We start from the raw sequence: 20,109 nt of genomic DNA on the forward strand, positions 1-20,109 counted from the left end.
TCTTACTTCAGTGCACCTTTAAAATGTTTTCTTAGAAACAACTTCAGCGTTCCTCTTGGCCTCACTTAGGGGGGAAAATCTATTTATTTATTTTAGAGAGAGAGAGAGAGTGTGTGTGTGTGTGTGTGCACATGTAAGCCAGGGGTGGGTGGCAAAGGGAGAAGAGAAAGAATCCTCAGAGAGCCTGATGCAGAGCTCGATCCCAGGACCCTGAGATCATGACCTGAGCTGAGATCAAGAGTCTGATGCTTAACCCACTGAGCCCCCAGGTGCCCCTTGGCCACAGTTAATAAGGACAAAAATACAGGCATTTTACCCAGCGTAATCATGCTCGCCCTTCATTGATCTAGACTTGGACTGGGGGAGAGGAGGTGGAGTGGGTAGGTCACATGAGACCTCTGTGGATGACCGGCCCACCTTGCTTGCTGTCACTGCCAAGCTTGTCCTATGGCTTGCCTTTGCTCCTCCCTTTTGTCTATCCATGGGGAAAGTAAAAGGAAAGAATGATTCTAGAGCATCATTTTCCTGGAGCCAGGACCTTCTCTAGGTGAAATCACCACCCTCCAGGGGTCTAGGCTCAGGTCATGTGTCTGTGGCACACTGGAAAATATGTGGAATGGGAGCTGGAGACATCAGGCTAGAGTCCTGACAGTGCCAAAGCCAGGCTTGTGACCTTGGGTGAGGGATCAGCCTCTGAGCTCAGATTTCTCAACTGTAAGTGCTGTAAAATGAAGCTGTTAATACTTTTTTTACAGGGTTGTTGTAGGGATTAAATGAGAGCCTATCTGTGGAAAAGCTATGTGGTACAAACTGCCACCTGAATCCTAATTACTATTGTTATTATCTGTTGTTCTAAATGAAAGACTCTGTGTGTGTGTGTGTGTGTGTGTGTGAAATAAATAAAATCTTGGGGAAAAGAGGAGGGGGGACATCTGGGGGGCTCAATTTGTTAAGTGTCTGCCTTCAGCTCAGGTCATGATCCCAGGGTCCTGGGATCAAGCCCCACATCCAGCTCCCTGCTCAGTATGGTGCCTGCTTCTCTGGCTCCCTTTCCCTATGACCCTCCCCCCAACTCATGCGCGCATGCACGCTCTCTCTCTCTCTGTCAAATAAATAAATAAAATCCTTAAAAAAAAACACAAATGAGCAAAGGAATAATATCAAGTCCCTTATCCAATGGGATCCTCAGCCTGTCCCCTTCCCCACTCTGTTCTGCCGAGCCTCACCAGATCACTACATCCCCACTACTTGTCCCAATCAGACCAATCTCCTCCCCTGCCCCATAATTGTTCCTCTGGCTGTATCTCTTTAGGGACCCTCCTTCCTTGAAGACCTCCTCTCTTCCTTACCCATCTACACTCACGTCCTTCAATATCCAACTCCCAACCTACCTCCTCTAGATCTTTCCTCTGACAAAGAGGGTTGATGAAGGTCAGTTTGTCCTCTTCCCCCCAACTGAGCTACCTACAGCACCACAACCCCAAGACAAAGTTATGCTCAGTTCTGGGTAGATCTGGGTGGATGATAATGATGACGATGATTTATAAGTTTTAATAATAAGAACAGCTGATATTTTTGAAGCCCTTCCCATGTGCCAGGCACTGCGCTAAGCACACTACACATATTAGCTCATTTATGGAATACTGGCTGGCCATATGGGACTGAACGTCTGTTTCTGCCTCCAGAGTCCAGCACAATACGACTTCTTTGGTAGAATCTTCCTCATCGGCCCCCAGGCAGAATTAATATTTCTACCTCTGTGCCCACAGTGCCTGGATATTATTGACCTAATTTCACTAGCTTTTAATTATTTATCAACGTCTCCCCTCCCACTCTGCGAACATCCTGAGGGCTAGAGCCCTATTATATTCCTCTTCATTCATCTTGGTGTTCAACAGTAACTGCCACATAGTTGCCACTCATTAAATGTTTGTTGAATGAATGCACAGACGGATGGGATAATTAATACCATCTCCCCTGATATGCATGTGATTTTATAAGCTGCTCCCTCCGTGAGGCCATTTTCTTGACCTCACACTTGAGAAGCATTCTAGACAAGAGCTACTCCAAGCATGATCGGTCTGCAAACAATTTGTTGCCTGTCCATGACAAGGTAAATGCAGAAATTGACAGTAAGCGTTTAGAAAATTTTAGGTCACTTGGCAGAGTAGTTTTGTGTCCACTGGATCTAATAGCTTTAAAAATTGGGCTTTTATTTTGTCTGTCCTTATTTGTTATTTCCTTCCTTCTTCTAATAAGTCATCCCCACTGTACTTTGCCATCATGTCATTTGGCAACAGCTCAAAATTTGAAAATCAAGAACAGGTTTTTCTGCACAGGTAGTCTGAGAAGTATGGTTCCAGACCATCAAACTCACTGGGATCCCCAGGACTAAAGCCAGTGGAACCCCACAGGTAGAAGGGGCATGCTTGATCCTCCCTCTCTGGGTTGCACCCATCGCTGCTTGTTCACATCTGTCTCTCCTACTGTTTGGAAGGACATGGAAGTGTCTTTTATTCCTGTTTAAATTCCTAGTTTTTCTCCTGTCTTTCAAATCTGTCAGGTTAAATGAATGAAAGCTGATTCTGATCCGGGCCTGAACAGGAGGAGGAGAGGGCAAAGGAGGGGTCTGAAGAGAGTCTGGGAAGGGAATGATTGGATGGAGCAAGTGGCAACCCTGAAGAGGGAGGGAGGCTCCTGAGGAGACCACCCGGAGCTGTCAGGGGGGTTGGCTGGAGCAGCTGGGGCTGAGATGGGGGAAGGGCACGGAAGTCCTGGGAATGGCATCTTCATTAGGCCCAACGGATGAGAGCCAGGCTCTTGAAGGTGGAAGGAAGCAGTTTCAGCACAAATGAAAGGGAATATGGAACCCTTTCACAGAAGGGATGTTGAGGGGCACCTGGGTGGCTCAGTGGGTTAAAGCCTCTGCCTTCGGCTCAGGTCATGGTCCCAGGGTCCTGGGATCGAGCCCCACATCGGGCTCTCTGCCCAGCAGGGAGCCTGCTTCCATTCCTCTCTCTCTGCCTGCCTCTCTGCCTACTTGTGATCTCTGTCAAAAAAATAAATAAAATCTTAAAAAAAAAAAAAGAAGGGATGTTGAACAAGAGGTTCTCATAACTGACCTGAAGCAAGTGGCCAAGGCCAAACCTATAAATAAGTAGGTAATGGAGTGATATAGAAGCTCTCCTCTTCTCACCCCAGAAGGGAAGCGGGGTGTAGATGTCAAGTCCATGAAATCAAGACAGATGATCAACATGAGGGGAGGGGGGAGAAACTGTAGCATCTGTAGACGCTCCTTTAGAAAAAGAAGGTCTGAATCCCACACCAAAAAGGCAGGAAGGGCAAGGCTCATTACAGCCCAATCGATGGCATTATCATATTTAAAGATCAGGTCAAGGGGAGGACAATGGGACTCAGAAAAGCAGAATCTGACGGTGTTTATGAAACCTACAGAAGCACAGAATCTGGAAACCTGGAGCTGTCTGGCTCCTGGAGAGTCAGTTCTAAGGTTGGGCTGGGCTGGAGAGCAAGGACTTAACATGGCCGGGGCAAACCTCCCTGAGGACCCACCAGCTTCCTCTCCTCTGATTCCACAGTTCACTGCCTCATTCCCATAAAGAATTGCCTAGAAAGGAGGGACCATGAGGTCCATACACTAGAGCATCAGGTCTACTCAACGATGATGATGACGATGATGATGGGAGGGGCGGTGGTGGTAATAGTGACCATTGCTAACCTTCACTAAGCCCATGCTATGTGCCAGGCACCATTCCAAGCCATTTACAAATATTAACTCATTTAAACTGACCTACAGCCCTATGAGGTAAGCATTCCTACCCCCATTCTATAGGTGAGAAAACTGAGGCTCTGCTAAATAATTTTTCAGGTTGATACAGCTTATAAGCAGAAGAGTCATGGTTCGAACTCAGACTAACTGACTCCAGAATGTGCACTAGGCTAGACCACTCTGCGTTTAACTTTTATTGAGAATAACACATCAGCAATCTGGCTGGTGCATCCAGGACTGTTGGGCTTGGGTGGCGTGAGTCCGTGCTGGTTTCAGCATGCCCAGCTTGGCGGCACTAACCTAAGACTCAGGACTGTGTGCTTCATCTAGAAAGTGCCACCCTGCGTGCCCAAGCCCGTGTGACCAGCTGGCTTCCTGGGCAATGCCTCTCCCCACTTGAGAGCCCCAAGCCCCTTCAGGGCCCAGTCCTTCAGGCACTTTGAGCTGGGAATCAGGAACCTGAGGTTGAGGCTCAACAGCTGTGGGACTTCAGACAGGGAACCACCAATCTGCACCTCAGTTTCCCCGCAAGGAAACTGTGCATGTTAAATCACACTATCTCTTAAAATAACTCCCTTCCTGAGTGAGGAATCAGCTGGATCCATGAATGCACTTGTTCTTGCCTAATGTGATGAGTAGTGGGTGGAAAGGAGGATGGGGTGCAGCGGGACACGGGGTCCAGGGAAGTTAGGATCAGAGTTTGATTTCAAAGCTGGCTGCCCACCACTCTGGGACCGTGCTCTGCCCGGGAGTCCTCGAGCTGGCTCTGAAGGGAGTTTGCTTGGTGCTGCAGGCTGAGGCTTTGCCAGGTGGCTCCAGCTCTCTCTTCAGCTTCCCCGTGGAGGAAGGAAGGGGTAGAAGAAGGAAAAAGTTCTGTCCAAATGCAAGGACTGCAGAGGAAAGTTTAAGGGACTGAAGGAGGCAGGAGCTGCTTCCCAGAGCTGGGGGTAGGGTAGGGAGCTAGGGAGCCAAGTCTGCTGAAGACCTCAGGTCTGGCGGGGAAGCTGACCCCTCCCCCGAGGGTCCGGCCGACAGGGGGCGCTCGGCCTCCTCCACGCCCTGCTTGCTGTCTGCCTAGCTGCTCTCCCCTGCCGTAGTGCAATGCGCGCTCTGCTTTCCGCTCCACCATGCTCAGATGCCAACTAGTCCTGCCCGGCACCGCCGTCTCCCGTTCATCTTAGGGTTCCCGGGTTAAGCCCCTTGCCTGGACCAAATCGGGCAGGCGCTTAGTGTGGAGTGAATGAAAGAATGAACGAACTGACGAGAAGGATTCGTCCCGCAGAGCTTCGCGTCTCTGCGCGCACCTGGCGTGTGGGTGCCAAAGGTGCTGAGGGTCGGATTCAACGCTGGGACCCCGCTGTAGGGGGCGCGGTGCGGACCTTTCCCGGGTCGGCTACAGGGCGGGAACTGCCCAAACGCAGTTCCCAGCTTCACCCGGTTTCCGCGGCGCCTCTGCTCACTCGGGGCTGCCCTATTCCCCAGTCTCCAATCGCCTCGCTCTCATAGATTCACCTGAACCCCCCCAAGCTCCCCCAGACTCCCTGGACTCCCCAGGCCCCAACCTCAAGCCAGGAGGGAGGAGGGAGGCAGGAGGCGGGAGGCTGCCTCCTCTGCCGCCCCCGCCCCCCATCCCGCGCTGCGGCGGCCGCCACCGCTACCAGTGCGTCCCGCCGACTGCCGCAAACCCGGGCGCAGGGAAAGGGGGTCAGCAAGGCTAGGGCGCGAGGAGCCAGCCCGGAAGGCTGGTAGGGGGGCGCGCAGGAGGCGAGGGGAGAGCGGAGAGGGGTGCGGCGCGGAGGAGGGACTGAAGGGGAGGGGAGAGGGGAGGGAGAAAGGGGAGAGGAGAGGGGAGGGAGAAAGGGGAGGGGACGCTCGGCGAGGGGGCGGGGAGTCGAGGCTGGGAGCTGCGCGGACCGAGGGGGAGGCGGCGGGGACGCTAGGCGGCTGTTGGCCGGGCTGAGTCAGGAAAGGGCCGCCGGACTTGCCCGGGCCCGGGAGCGCGGGAGCCCGCGGGGCCGAGCCGGGCTGCGGAGCCGGGGAGAGCAGAGCCGGGCAGCGACACGGGAGCCCGGCCGCCCAGCCCACGTCGCCGCCCCAGCCCGCCACCGTCGGCCGGCCCCTCTGGGATGTCCGAGGGACCCAGGCGTCCGGGACGGTGATCGAGCGAGCCCGAGGATGGGACAGCGTCCGCAGCTGCTGCTCGTCAAGGTAAGAGCGAGCCGGTCAGTCCTCGAGCGCGGGCGTCCCCAGCCTCCGGCCGGCGCGGGACGCGGGTGGGCTGTGGGTGTGATGGGGGTCACTGGGGAGGTCTACGCACGGGTCCCTCTCCCTGGACCTCTGGAGCCAGCGTGGCGGGGGCTGGGAGGACTCAAGTGAAAAAAAGACATCATTGTGGCGAAGCTGCTGGGATGTTGGCGGAGGAGGGGGTCCGCCCACCCCGGCCACCGGCTCTGTGCGGAGAATCGCTTTAGGCTTTGGGAGTGAAAACTTGGTTCCACCGCCCACCCCAACCCCCCCAGATGCAGACCCCGACCCCGGGGCCGGCGGCTCTGGAGGTGGGCTCCCCACCGGCCTCACCACCCTCTCACCAGCTCCCCCACTCCGCCCGCCCCCGCCCGTTTCTTGGGAGCTCCTTCCTGCCCCTTCCCCTGCTCGGAAAGCTGCGAGTCCGGGGAGACAAATGTCCCCCGGGTCTCGCAGCCTTTGATCAACATCGCAATCTCCGGGGAGGAGACGGTGCATCCGGCGGCGCCCAGAGCCCTGCGTGGCGGCCGGCGGGCCGGAGCCCAGCGCTCGCTGCCCGAGCCTTTGCACTCACGAGTCGCTGCGCCGCGCGGGCGGCCGCGCCTGCTTCTCCGGCTCCGGGTCTGGCGACGCGATTCCGGCGCCCGGAGTTTAGAAAAAGTCGCCAGACCGCACGTCCAGCGTTTGCCGGCTGAAGTTCTGGGGCGTCCGGGAGTGCCCGCCGGCTGCGTCCGCCGGGGAAAGGCCAGGGGGGTGTCGTCAGTCCGGCCAGCGGGTGGTGACAGCCGCCACTTCCAGAGCCGAGCGTTTCCCAAAGCGGTTCGGCGCGCCGGGTGTAGGCGCGTCAGCAGCAGCCCGAGGGAGATGAGAGGTGGTGGGCCTGGGCACCGCTGCCCCAGAGCCCTGCTCTCGCCGGAGGATCCGGACTCCGCAGGGTCAGTGTGGACCGCCTGGACTACAAACACAGACCACACCAGCTTGACTGGGTTCAGGGCGTTTAAAAGCGATTACATTGAGAAGAATTGAATTGACTTGGGGGAGGGGTGCGAATTTCATTTTTCCATTGGTTATTAAACCAACTGTACGTATACTGGCTCACAGTGGTTTGACTTAAACCACCCAAATTTTAAAAAATGGTAGCAGTTGCCGGTTGGTCAGTGGAGATCTTAGCAGTGACTGAAGCTTTCTCCATCCTCTCTCCCTCCCCTCCCAAATATTTATAAGTGGTGTATTAAAAACGACTGAGGGTTGGTCTGATTGAACCCATATCCCCTCCCCCACCCATTAACTGAGGACTAAGGGTGAACCCAGAGATTATTTTCTGGGTGACCAGGAGATGAGAGAGGGAGGGAGGAAGAAAAACATCCAGGGAGGTTGAATAGATGGTATTGAATGAGAATATTTTCCGAAAGGCTAGTGTGTACCCAACCTTGCTGTGAATTCACTCATCAGTTAGGCTGAATTGGATCTTTTAAATGGATTCAAGGAATCGAACTGTAGGCTTTGGGTTTGTTTTTTGTTCTTTTTTTTTTTTTTTTTTTTTTAGTTTACGTGGTAATACGTAAATGTTCTCTCGCTGGCCTTTCTTAGAATCCTGTGCAATTCTCTGCTTAGAATTGTCATATTTTTCTACATGGAAAAACGAATTTTTTTTTTCTGTCGTTATGTGTGTGTTTTTCCTTCTAGATGGTGACATGTGTATTTCTCCTGCTAGATGGTGAGGTGTGTGCCCTTTATGTCTGGCGTAATGAACTCATTAGGTGTTTAATAAATACCGAATGAGTGAGAGGCAGTGAATGAATGGACAGTGCATGCTGGTTTCAATTAAATAATTACTTTTTTCCCCCTATTTATGTAGCATGTACAAGTTGCTGGGTGTTGTTTTACCTGCTTTGCAAATATTAAGTCACTTTGGCTTCCTAACAGCCCTAGGAAGTAGGGATTATTACTGAGGCACAGAGAGGCTAAATAACTTGTTCCAGGTCACACAACCAGTGATCGGAACCAGAATTCAAACCAGGTACTGTTGTTCTAAGGTCTTGTTTATTAGCTTTGATCCACGAATATTCACAGCCACTTAAGTCTCATCCTAGGTCTTTGCTGGATGAGAGCCCAGGTAGTTCTGTCTGTTTGAGTCTAGGGGAGTTAATCCAACATCCAGCTCAGTCCCCAGCAAGTCAGACAGTGTTGGAAGAAGACTGCCCTGGTTACAGGGGACTGGGGCCGGCGGGGTTGGGCAGGGGGGTGCGGAGGGTAGGTGTGAGTAAGTGACAGGTGAAATACTGTCTTTGCCCCCAGGAGAGAGGACGCTTGAACACCTCTGGGTCACCCACCCACCAGCTGCAGCTGCTCTCAGGGAGACCCAATGGTGGGGTCCAAGTGGGCTGCAGGTGTGAGGGCAGAGAAGGCAAAGGCTGGTGGGATAGCAAAGGTGATTGGGTTCGGAAGCTGGAGCTGATTTTCTTGCTCTTGTTCTCATCATAAGGGCAATCTAGGAGGGTCACAGAGTCTAGAAACCAGAGGGGACAATTATTACCCCCTCACCCTCCTAACACAGCCACGGCCATCATTTTTGAGATAATCCCTTCGGCCCTTTCTCAAGTACAGGTTTGGGTACCCTCGTGGCCATTGGGCACACTCTCATACTGTATCACAGCCCGAATCAGTCCCGGGTTATTCCCGAACCTCCAAAGGGAGCTTGTCAATAGCTGCGATTTCCTGCGAGTGAATATACTTTGGATCCTGTACTGGCGCACATTTGGACCATTTCCAAATTCTTTTTTGACAGATACAGTGGAGCCACTTTTTGACAGGAGCATTAGCAGGAGGGCAAAAAAGTGAGCCCAGAGTGGGGGGAGGGGGGCGCTCATGGGCCACCACAGACCAGGTACAGAATAGGAGAGCACGGCTGAAAGCCAGCCGAGGCCTTCCGGATTCTATATCCTCTAAGGAGGGTGTCAGTCCAGTTCTTAAGGAGGGGACAGACCCGTGGAAAAGCAGGACACTGACCCAGAGCCTGTGAAGATCAGCTCAAGTGGAAAATCCATTTCTCACCCTGTCTGACATTGGCTCCTCAGAGAGCATCAGCAGCCAGCAGGGTTCAGTAGCACAGATGAAGGCGTTTGGAGGGTCCAGGGTGCCCCTTGGCCGCACCCCAAGCACCTATGCTGTGCTGAGCCCGCAGGCCCAAGCCCAGGGCCGTGGTGTGGCCTGGAAAGAAGGCATTAGGCACAGGGCTGATCATTTCCGCAGTTATTGGGGTGGAAAGGCCATCAGCCTGGGATTTGGCCAACCTGACTTGGGTCTCAGCTGTGCCTTTAATCCGTTGTGTGACTTAAGGCAGGTCAATTTCCCTCTCTGAGCTGTTTCTCAGTAAACAAGTGTATTGAACGAGATTCCCATTCCAGGGTACCTCTCACATCTCTCTGAAATGTGAGTGTTTCTAAATACTCCTTAGGGCCATGAACTTCCGTGGGAAGACTGGGCTGCAGCAGATCTTTCCGGTGCTGTTCCTCCCCAGCTGTGGGACCTTGGTTCTTGACACTTGGATTCAATACCCTGTCTGAGCTTGAGGATTTCCAGTTATTTATTTATTTATTGGTGCAGCCTTTTTTGTTTTTTTAAGATTTTATTTATTTATTTGATAGAGAGAGAGAGAGAGAGAGAGAGCGAAAGAGGGAACACAAGCAAGGTGGGTGGGAGAGGAAGAAGCTCTGGCTGAGCAGGGAGCCTGAATGCACGGCTCAGTCCCAGGACCCTGGGATTATGACCCGAGTCAAAGGCAGAGGCTTAATGACGGAGCCCCTCAGGCGCCCCCGAGCATCTCCAGTTACAAAATGGAGACAGTGCCCAACTCACAAGGCCCAGGTAAGGATGAGAGAGTTCACACACGGAAAGAACCCAAAACAGCACCCGCCACAGTGTTTGTTTTCAGAAAAAGTTGCAAGGTGATTGCTCTCGGACAAAATGGGATAATGCAGGAGCGGCAACCAGAAAAAGCTCTGGGAGTCTCAGTATATAGCATTTTCGCCTCTTTCACTTGTCACAGCACTGGACGTTAGAGTCCACTGCACACCGTGGTCATTTCACGAATGTTCATCGGACATTACTGCTGCTTCTTCCGGTTTACTATTGTACCATCAGAGTGGAGTGACTGCTGTTCCCACAAGACGCAGATGTCATGTCAAAGCTACCCTAGCAGAAAAGCCATCTCGGGGCGCCTGGGTGACTCAGTCGGTTAAGCCTCCCTCCGACTCTTGATTTCAGCTCAGGTCATGGTTTCAGGGTCATGAGATGGAGCCCCATGGGCTCTGCGCTGGGCATAGGAGCCTACTTGGGATTGTCTCTCTTTCTCTTCCTCTGCCTCCCCCCCGCCCCCTAAAAAAAAAAAAAAAGAACAGAAAAAGGGGGAAAAAAAGAAAAGCCACCTCTAATGCTCTGATGCAGAAGATTGGAACTGCCCCTTAAGCCCACTATTTTAAAAAGGAAGGAAGATAGGAAGGGAGGAAGGAGGAAGGAAGGAAGGAGGGAGGAAGACAGCAAACAACAAACAGCCAGTGCAGCACCCCGATGATTTAGAGGATCCATTAAGGGTAGAGCCTTATCTGGTGAAGCTCTAGCTCCTGTGCTGTGTCTGGAGGAGAGCTAGTAGGTAGCAGGTAACCTGGGCCTTTCTTATTTCCTCCTCCGGGCAGAGAGGGATGGGGTGGTGATCTCTCCCAGCTCTGACTCTCCCCTAACCAAGCCTGGAATCAACAGAAGGAAGACTGAGCCCATTTTGGAGCTAAGGCCAAATCTCAATTTTAGCTGCAGTTTCCAATTCAAAGAACAAATTTGTTGATTACCAATGATCCCTGTTTCCTAAGATTCTCTGAGTTCCTTTTCCAGCGCTTGTCTTCAGACTTGCTCTTGGCCAGCCAGCCCTCACTCTGCCTGATGTGGCGGTCAGCATCTTTTTGTACAGGTGGGAACATCGGGTGAAACAGGTGTGGGCTCTCGGCAAGTCAGGTTATCACTCTGAACCTCAGTCTCTTCATCTGTAAAGAGGGAGAAAATAGTACCTACTTTATGGGATTAATCCTAATGATTTCATGAGATGTCAGGGGTGAAATTAAGCACAATGGCACAGAGGGAGAAAATAGTACCTACTTTATGGGATTAATCCTAATGATTTCATGAGATGTCAGGGGTGAAATTAAGCACAATGGCACAGTACCTGGCTTAATAAATCATCAGCTGGAGTAGTCACTTAATAAGTCTTACCACATTTTGTCGATCCAAGCAGACCCTCAAAAGACGGGGTAAGGGAATGGGAGGTGGAGGAAGGAGTTCTTGGCAATGGAGAATCTCCTGCCCAGAGAGTCCTTGTCACAGTCCCTGGGGAGAAGGGATGGGGGTCACCTGCTGTCAGCTGAGTGCCAAGGTCAAAGGACAGAAGTGCCTACAATTGACCCTCTGAACATCTATCATGTGAAAACATTGGATAATAAAAGTGAGACATATAGGAAGGATAATACAAAATTACTAACTCATGGATGCAAACAATTATTTTGAAAACAACTAGCTGGAGTGCTTTTTTTTTTAAGGTTTTTATGCATTTATTTGACAGGCAGACATCACAGGTAGGCAGAGAGGCAGGTAGAGAGAGGAGGAAGCAGGCTCCCTGCTGAGCAGAGAGCCAAATGTGGGGCTCCATCCCAGGACCCTGGGATCATGACCTGAACCGAAGGCAGAGGCTTTAACCCACTGAGCCACCCAGGCGCCCAGAAAACAACTAGCTGGAGTGCTGTAAGCAACAGAGTCTTCACCATTCCTTTCCAGAGTAAGCCCTGTCTGCCTTGCAAAATGCAGGATGCAGGCGGCAGGTGGATGTGGAGGAGGGAGGAAGCCTTGGGGAATATGGTCATAAACTTCCTTCTCTGTGAAATGGCCACGTCAAGATGCATTTCTGGGAGACAGGTCCCATGTACACAGAGCTGCCGATTCAAATGCTCTTGCCAAACGCTTTCTTTGGCCAACTGTCTATACAGTGGCCATGAAACTGTTTCAGGGACAAATGAAGATACTTGGGAGGACTCTGCCTGCCCTATAAACACAGGTAATTTTATGATCCCACCCTGGCCCTGCTGGGCCCTTCACGGGGGCAGCCCCAGTGAGGTGCCTTAAGGAGGGGTTCTTGGGGTAGGCACCTGCCCCCCTCCACCTGCCCATCTTTTCCCAACCTCCAGCCAGTCTGGCCATGAGCCAGAGCGCCTAGGTCAGAGTCCAGGACAGAAACTGGCCAGACTGGTCCAGCTGCTTCCAATCACTCCCTGGGCCACACAGGCCTGGCTGGGAGGCCAAGAGCTTGGCCCTTGGAGGGTTGCCTGTGTCCTGGGCTTGGTCTAACCCCCTGCCCTTCTCCCCTCCTCCTGCCTTTTTCTCCAACCAGCTTCTCTTGTCCAGATGTGCCATTTACTGAGCTGCCTCTGTGTCAGACCCCCACTCACGACCTACTGAGTCCTGCTGTCCCATTCTAGGTGTGAAAGAATCAGACACTCCAGGCATCCATCGGTGCTCTGGCCCTCCACCGCAGTCAGACTATTCTCCTTCGACCCCCTCTGCACCCCCAGAATACTCCTTTCTAATGGCTGCCCAGCCTTTGGCCATGCTGTTGCTCCCCGTGGGGCTTCTGCCCTCCAGTCTGCACCGATCCTGTCTGACATGTCCACCAAAGTCTTCCTGAACTATCCCTGCCCCCTCCTCCAGGAAGCCCTCCAGTGGTTGTTCCTGTGCTTGCTCTGTCTCCTGCCCATCACGTGAACCTCTGGCTCAGGGTGGGCTCTCAAACAACAGGGGACCCTCTAGTTCTCTGGTGTGTCCCCCTCACGGGATGCTCAAAACATCTGCTAACTAGACCCCACATGGACCCCTAGTCACTCTCTTCCCCTGAGCCCTTGCTCCGACCGTAGACTCTGAGCCCCGCCAAGGCCGGGAGGAGTCCCTTAACACACACACACACACACACACACACACACACACACACACACACGCACGCACAAAGGTCCCCAGCACCCAGTCCAGTGCTCACGCCCGCACACAGCCCCGAGATGCGAGATGCGGACTCAGGGGAGGGCGTCTCCCGGTTCCCGCTCCCTGCTGCACGTTTGCTGTGCATGCAGAGGTGCTATGACGACAGGAGACACAGAAATGACAAGCTACACAGATAGTTCCTCTGCCTCTGCGTGCGGATTTATGAGTCAATGGCGGATCGAGGGCTGCGATGTCGGCGCCACTTAGTAACGTTGAGCAATTCCAGCCCTGCCCGTGTCCCACCCCCGTCCCCATACTGCTGGGGATGTTTGTCTACGTGTGAAAACAAGGGCAGCATTTGGCTTCCCGAGGGGTTCTGGGCAAGGTTGGTGAGGGATGTTGGAGGGAGACTTGGAGCTGGGCTGACAGAGGGGCAAGATCCTTCTCAGAACCTGGGGTCTTCGGAGAGCAGGGCACTGTGGTCCCCAAGCAGGGGCCGGGGAGGAGGCGTGGTGGCGGCCTGGGGTTCCCTCGGCCAGACTGTCCTGGTTTTGCTGGGAACAAAGCACGAATAGCCAGGCAAGACAGAGGTGGGCAGAGGACACAGGAGGAAAGGAGTGGGTCAGTTCTTGGCTCCCTAGGGGGGATTCTGTCTTTCAATCCACATCCAAACCCCCAGTTCCTTATGGGAGGGGGGTGGGGCCGCCTCTGGTGTTTTTCTCTCCATTTTGTGGGGCTCCAATGGTTTTGTTATTAATGTTGCCTCCAGGCTGTGAAATACAGGGTCCGTGCACCGTGGCAGGGCACGTGTGCGCCCCTGAGAAGTCGAGCACCACCCCCCACCCAGGAAGGAGCGCTGTCCCTAAAGCTGAGGGGGCAGGTGCCTGGGGTCCGAGCCAGTTCTGCCATGTCCCGGCTGGGTAACCTTAAGCAAGTCACACAACCTCGCTGGGCTTGGTCCTCCTCTGGACCATGATGGAAAATAAAGGAGGACATGCTATGTGGGGAGGAGCCCGCCGCCCCCAATAAAACTCGCTGAGTGAGACCTGCTGCTTTTCCTGGGGGGCCCCGCGCCTCACCTCTGCTGCCCTGGACGCTGGCCCCAACCATGGAGCCTCCTCCATGGGGCCTTCCTGATAAGTCAGCCACGGTCTGCTCTCCTCCAGCTAAGGCAAGGCTTCTCACACAGGCTGTAGGGAGGGACCGCATGGATTTTTCCAGTCCGTGGCAGACTGGCACCTGGTCCCACGGTGTATGATGATCATGCAGCCTGTACCACACGCCTACCCTGGGGAGGTGGACGACGTCTGAGTTGGTCTAACCCTGTTCAGTGAGATGCCTCTATTGACAACACAGGGGGGATGTCTGAGCGAGGACAATTCACTTCGGCGTCTCCAAATGCTTACTCTCAGTGACAAATGGTTTGCAGTCCAGCAGACATCCTGACTACCCTTTGAGTACCCGGTGGTCTAAAACCCTCCTTTGGAGCCAGGATTGATGGCCCAGAATCCCTGGTTCACTTTTCATAGGAGCCTGGCTGCCGGCCATGCGTGTGCCTCCTGCCGTCAGGACCCAGCGACAGAGCGGCTCTTTCTGGCCACGGAGGCTGGGGACCTGACGCAGGAAGAGCTTATAGCCAGAAGGGCAGAAACCTTTGGTTTCCTTGGAGCCCTTACCCCTGGCAATTCTGGGTGGGCCCCTCCCCTCCTGGTTCTCACCCATCAACCTGCACCTTGTCACTGCGGTGGCGGGGGAAGACTCATGACCTTCCGTGGTCGCCGTGCTCTGGTGAGACAAGGGAAGCCCTTCCTCTGTGGGGATCTCACCACAAAGCTCACGGAAATCAGCACCCCCCCCCCCCACCCGCCCGTGGGTTCTAGCCCATGGCTTTGGGCTTGCCCGAGATAAGGGAGCCCGGCTTCTCAGTGCTCTGCCTCCCGCCTCCAAGGTACTGGCCCTGGACACAGGCTGCCCGGGAGCCTCGTGTGGGTGAGCCCAGACTGCTGGCTTAGAGGAAGAGGGGGCCATGCATGCCTTTCCCTTGAGGCTTGTTTCCCTGCATCGGCTGCACCCACAGGCAGGCACCTTCTTTTTTTTTTTTTTTTTTTTAATATTTTTTTTAAGATTTTATTTATTTATTTGACAGCGAGAGAGAGAGAGAGAGAGAGAGAGAGAGAGAGAGAGAGAGATCACAAGTAGGCAGAGAGGCAGGCAGAGAGAGAGAGAGGGAAGCAGGCTCCCTGCCGAGCAGAGAGCCCGATGCGGGACTCGATCCCAGGACCCTGAGATCATGACCTGAGCCGAAGGCAGCGGCTTAACCCACTGAGCCACCCAGGCGCCCTAGGCAGGCACCTTCTTACTTTGTCCCTGCATCTCCTGCCTCATCCCTGCATCTCCTGCTTCATCCCTGCATCTCTTGCTTCCTCCCTGCATCTCCGCCACACATTCCTCAGTTCCCCTGTTTTCAGCCGGAGGCTAGGAGGTAGGTAATTGACTGGTCTGAGGTCCCACAGGGCATGTGCTGGAGGGAGTGACTTGCCTTCTATGTGTCCTACAGACCTGTCTCCCTTGTTCCCCCATTCTTTCCAGGGCCCCCCACCTGCTGTTCCCCCTCCCAGCTTCCATGATGGGCCGGCAGGTGCGTGTCTTGAGATCTGGGAGGAAGCCACAAACCGCTCTAGCACAGGGTTTCCAGGTCTCCGCACGACTGACACTTGGGGCCAGGTCCTTCTCCGCTGCGGGGGCTGTCCTGTGCATGGGAGCCTCTAGACCTCCAGCCACTAAATGCCAGTAGCACTCCTCCAGTTGTGGCGACGTGACGTGTTTCATGGGGGACAAAGCTACCCCCAGTTGAGAACCACTGCGTTCATTCGGGTACCCTCAGTTCTGGCGATTCTGCGGAACTGCAGGAGATCATTAAAAACCAGAGTTTCCCTTCAGGCCTGCTGGACCTCAGTCTCTGGGGTGAAGCCTGAAAAAACGAATTTTCTATCTCCCAGATGCCAAGAACTCTCTGGAAACTTCTGATTTCGCTTAATTCACTTCTTTTGCAGGCAAAAAAATCAGGGCCATTGCCTGTCTTATGGACGATTGTATGGTTATTTCTGATCTCCACCCTAAATCACCCTCCTCGGTGGGGCTCGGTGGCCCAGAAGCCCCTTGAAACCAACACCTCACGGCCTTGGAAGGCAGTTGCTTCTCTGGAAAACAAACAGCGCCAAAACCTTTAGCAGTTTTCTAATTAAACCTGATTTCCACCCAGTCAATGATTGCACTCTGCCTTCCTGGCCCTCTTCACACCCCTTTTAAGATGCGGCTTCTTAAAGGACATCCCTTTTCTGCTGACACTGAAATCCTCCTTACTTCACACTTGTCAGAGAGCGGCTAAGCGGAGGACCCAGCTGATAGTGACACCTGCGTAGCGGGTGTCTTCGCACACTGTCCCCAACACCTCAGCTCTGTCACCTAGAGTAGCAGATGCCTCTCCCATGCCCTAGGGGATGGTTTCCCAGTGGCTGTCACAGCTCCCAGGAGCAAGGGGCTGGATCAGGGTCTCGGCTTGGCTCCACTCCTCTCCAAGAACTAAACTCAGCCCTTCCTGATGTCGCCTGACAGTGTCCCATGGGTGTCTACCCATCCCCCCCTTTAGTTTCCACAGCCGGCTCCTGGGGATCCCAGCTGTAGCCCAGAGCTAGACATCAGGTGACAAAGGAAACCTGTATCTCCTCACTGGGATGGTCCATGCTGAGGGGCAGGGACAGGAGTAGGAAGGGAGGCGGGACAGGCTATCCCACCCAGGGGTACGGTCCCCGTGCTGGAACCCGGCTCCCATGCCAGGTCCTCTAGTTCCCGTGGTAAGCGACCTTGAGCAGGTTACCCTCGTGTGTGCATCAGTTTGTCCTCTGTGCAGTGGGATGAGAGTAAAGGCTCCAACTTCTTGGGGTCGAGCAGGATTAAGTAAGAAAAATCAAGGACTGGCAATGGTACAAGCCTTCAGCAAAAGCTAGAATTTAGAGAAAGGCAGGCAGGAAGGTAGGGAGGGAGAAAGGGAGGAAAAGCCGGAGAAGTTAAGACCAGGGGAGAGAGGAAGGTGGGTGGGAGGCAGGCAGGGAGGCTGAGAAGGTGTGAGCCCTGAGAAAATACTGATGAGTGAACCTGAGGGGGAACCCTATGAAGAGGGGGAGAGAATGAATGCGTGAGAAGCAGAAAAGGAGAGCAGTCCTGGCTGGGAGGTCAGCAGGGCTCCAGGCACTGCCCACCCCCCTCCACCGTTCCCTGTGCCTGGCTGGTCTCCACGGAGAGGCACACTCCACGTCCGCAGGTGGCTGGTGGCTCCTGGGGACAGAGCAGTGGTGGAAAGTGGGTGCGCGTGCCCTGGACAGGCAGGGGACCCGTCAGGGGGCGCTTCCGGAGAGAAGGGCCAAGTCGGGAAGAAGCCACTTCCATGGAGTAGAATAAGAGTTCTCATTGCCACTTGTCACCTGCTTACCCTGTGTTCGGCCCCATGCTGTTTTATTTTATTTTTTATTTTGTTATAATTTAATGTTATTTAAATTCAATTAATTAACATATGGTGTATTATTCGTTTCAAAGGTAGAGTTCAGGGATTTGTCTAGAAAAATCCCGTGCTCATCGCATCACCTGTGCGTGCTGTTTTAAATGCACTGAGTTGTTGACAGTCTTCAAGAGCTTTAGAGTGTAACTTACATCCCTATTGGCCCCATTTACAGATGGGGAAACGGAGTCTCAGAGAAGTTAAGTCGCCTGAGGTCACACAGGTAGGAAGGGGCAGATAAACGTTCCCAATGCAGATTTCCCGGGCCCCAGAGTTAGAAGTCTGGTTTCTACTCTCCTGCGCATCTTGAAGGCGGAAGATATCCAGACCTGGAAAGGAGTGTAGGGAACACACTCCTCATTTTACAGAGAAAGAAACTGAGGCAGAAAAGAGGGCGAAGGAGTGACTTGCCCATGAAGCAAGTTTGCCAGGGTCAGAACAGGACCTCAGCCCCACACTTCCCACCCCACTAATTCTTTTTCCTTCAGCACACCCCTCTAAGGAGCTAGGAACAAAGCCTCCAAGAGAGCTCCTGGTGGATGGAAGCAAAGAGATGCAGGAAAAAACGGGGACTCGGGGGAATCAGAATTGTCCCAGTGGGAACTGCAAGGGGACTCTGTGGTCAAAGGCGGCAGAGAGTAGAAACCTACCTGTTCATTCGTTCAATCGATCATTTATTCATTCAGGTGTTGTGGGACCTACTCTGCACCAGGTCCCACTGAGGGCCCAAAGGCAGCCAAACACAGAGCCTGCTCTCAGGGAGCTTAGAGCTCAAGGGACGGTAGGTCTGGGATCCTTGGAGGGGGTCTGCATGAACCCAGAGCTGGGGTCTTACAGGTCCTCATTGCCCTGGGCTGGGTCAAGCAGGCACCCACTGCACTTTGGCTGTGCTGGGGAGTAGAGGAGTGACAAGCTGCCTGGGGCCTCAGGGAGAAGGGGCGGAGGCGAGGAACACCCCAGCGAGCACCACCCCTCCTCCCTGATCTGTAGGCAGGAGACTTTCCTTTCCAGTTTTTCCTCTCTGCACAACAGCAATTTAAGTTAATTAAATGTAACAATAAATTATTTCTCATCTGCCTAGAATAATCTTTCACTGCTCACCCACTTTGGGGGAAAAGCACGGGCTCTTTGCCTTGAGATGGGAACAGGCTGTGGCTGTCCTAGAAAGAGGCTGTGGGGGGAGGATCTGGCCTGGAAAGGATGGGGAAGGGAGGCCGTCCAGGGCACAAAGGTCCTGGGCAGTCAAGAGGGCTGAGAAAGGGCACGCGGCTTTGCTGTCCTTTGTTCAAGTCTACTTTACCCTGACTCCTCTTCAGAGCACCTCTGTGTGGATCAGGAAACACACCGTGGAGGGTCTCCATTCTGCTGGGGCACAGCCAGCAACCCTCGCCTCTGGTGACCCATGTGCTTGGCACCTCCGTGTGCCACCGCTGCATGGGGGCCCTGCCTCTCCCCTGCACCATCACTCTATATGTGCCCTGTAGGCACAGACAGGTTTCTGAAGAGTTTGGTTGGGCATATGTCTCATTTCTATAAACCAGATCCTAGGAGTTTTAAAAAACATTTACTTATTTATGGGGGGGGGGAAGCACTTGTAAGTGGGGGGAGGGGCAGAGGGAGAGAATCTCCAGCCTACTCCCTGCAGAGCACGGAGCCCAACATGAGGCTCTGTCTCATGACCCGGAGATTGAGACCTGGGCCAAAATCAGGAGCTGGATGCTCAACCGACTGAGCCACCCAGGCGCCCCCAGATCCTAGTTTTTAAATGCAACGGGGGAGTCAACTTTTAAAGAAATCCTGACTTACGACCCCTCCTCTTTTTCATATTTAGATTTTCTTCTCTGGGCTTTGCTCAGAACAGGCTACACCTTGCAAACCATACATCCGATAAGGGGTTAATATTTAAACTATATAAGGTACACATACAACTCAATAGCAACCCCCCCCAAGTAATCCAATTAAAAATGGACAAAGGACCTGATTGGCATTTTTCCAAAGAAGATAGCCAACAGGTACATGAAAACGGTGCTCACTCATCATCAGGGAAAAGCAAATCAAAACGGCAGAGAAATATCACCTGTTAGAATGGCGAGTATCAAAAAGATAGGAAAGGGGCATCCAGGTGGCTCAGTCAGTGAAGCATTGAGCTCTTGAGCTCAGCTCAGGTCTTGATCTCAGGGTTGTGAGTTCAAGACCTGCACTGGGCTTAAAAAGAACCACGATGACAGCAACAAAAACGACAATACCCAAAAGGCAAGAGATAACAAGCACTGGTGAGGTTGTGGAGAAAAGGGAATCCCTGTGCTCTGCTGGTGGGAATGCACGTTGGTGCCGCTACTCTGGAAACAGCATGAAGGTTCCACAAATAATTAAACATAGAAATTTTACATGAGCTAGTCATTGCACTTTCTGGGTATATGTCTAAAGGCAACGAAATCACCATCTCGAAGGGATATGTGCGCCCCCATGTTCATGGCAGCGTCATTTACAAGAGTAGGGACATGGAAACAGC

At 53.3% G+C, this 20,109-nt stretch overlaps 1 protein-coding gene across 2 annotated transcripts in view; it reads left to right on the forward strand.

The window, feature by feature from the left end:
• The first annotated feature begins 5,781 nt into the window (after positions 1-5,781).
• CRHR1 (corticotropin releasing hormone receptor 1) overlaps positions 5,782-20,109 on the forward strand; it is a 47,135-nt gene continuing 32,807 nt past the window's right edge. For both annotated transcript variants that reach the window (XM_045983746.1, XM_045983748.1), the window contains exon 1: positions 5,782-5,995. In XM_045983746.1, coding sequence (XP_045839702.1) covers positions 5,963-5,995 — 33 coding nt within the window. In that variant the 5' untranslated portion in view covers positions 5,782-5,962. The remainder of the gene's footprint in view (positions 5,996-20,109) is intronic.

Source organism: Meles meles, chromosome 18 (genome assembly GCF_922984935.1).
Source record: "Meles meles chromosome 18, mMelMel3.1 paternal haplotype, whole genome shotgun sequence".
NCBI classification, from domain to species: domain Eukaryota; kingdom Metazoa; phylum Chordata; class Mammalia; order Carnivora; family Mustelidae; genus Meles; species Meles meles.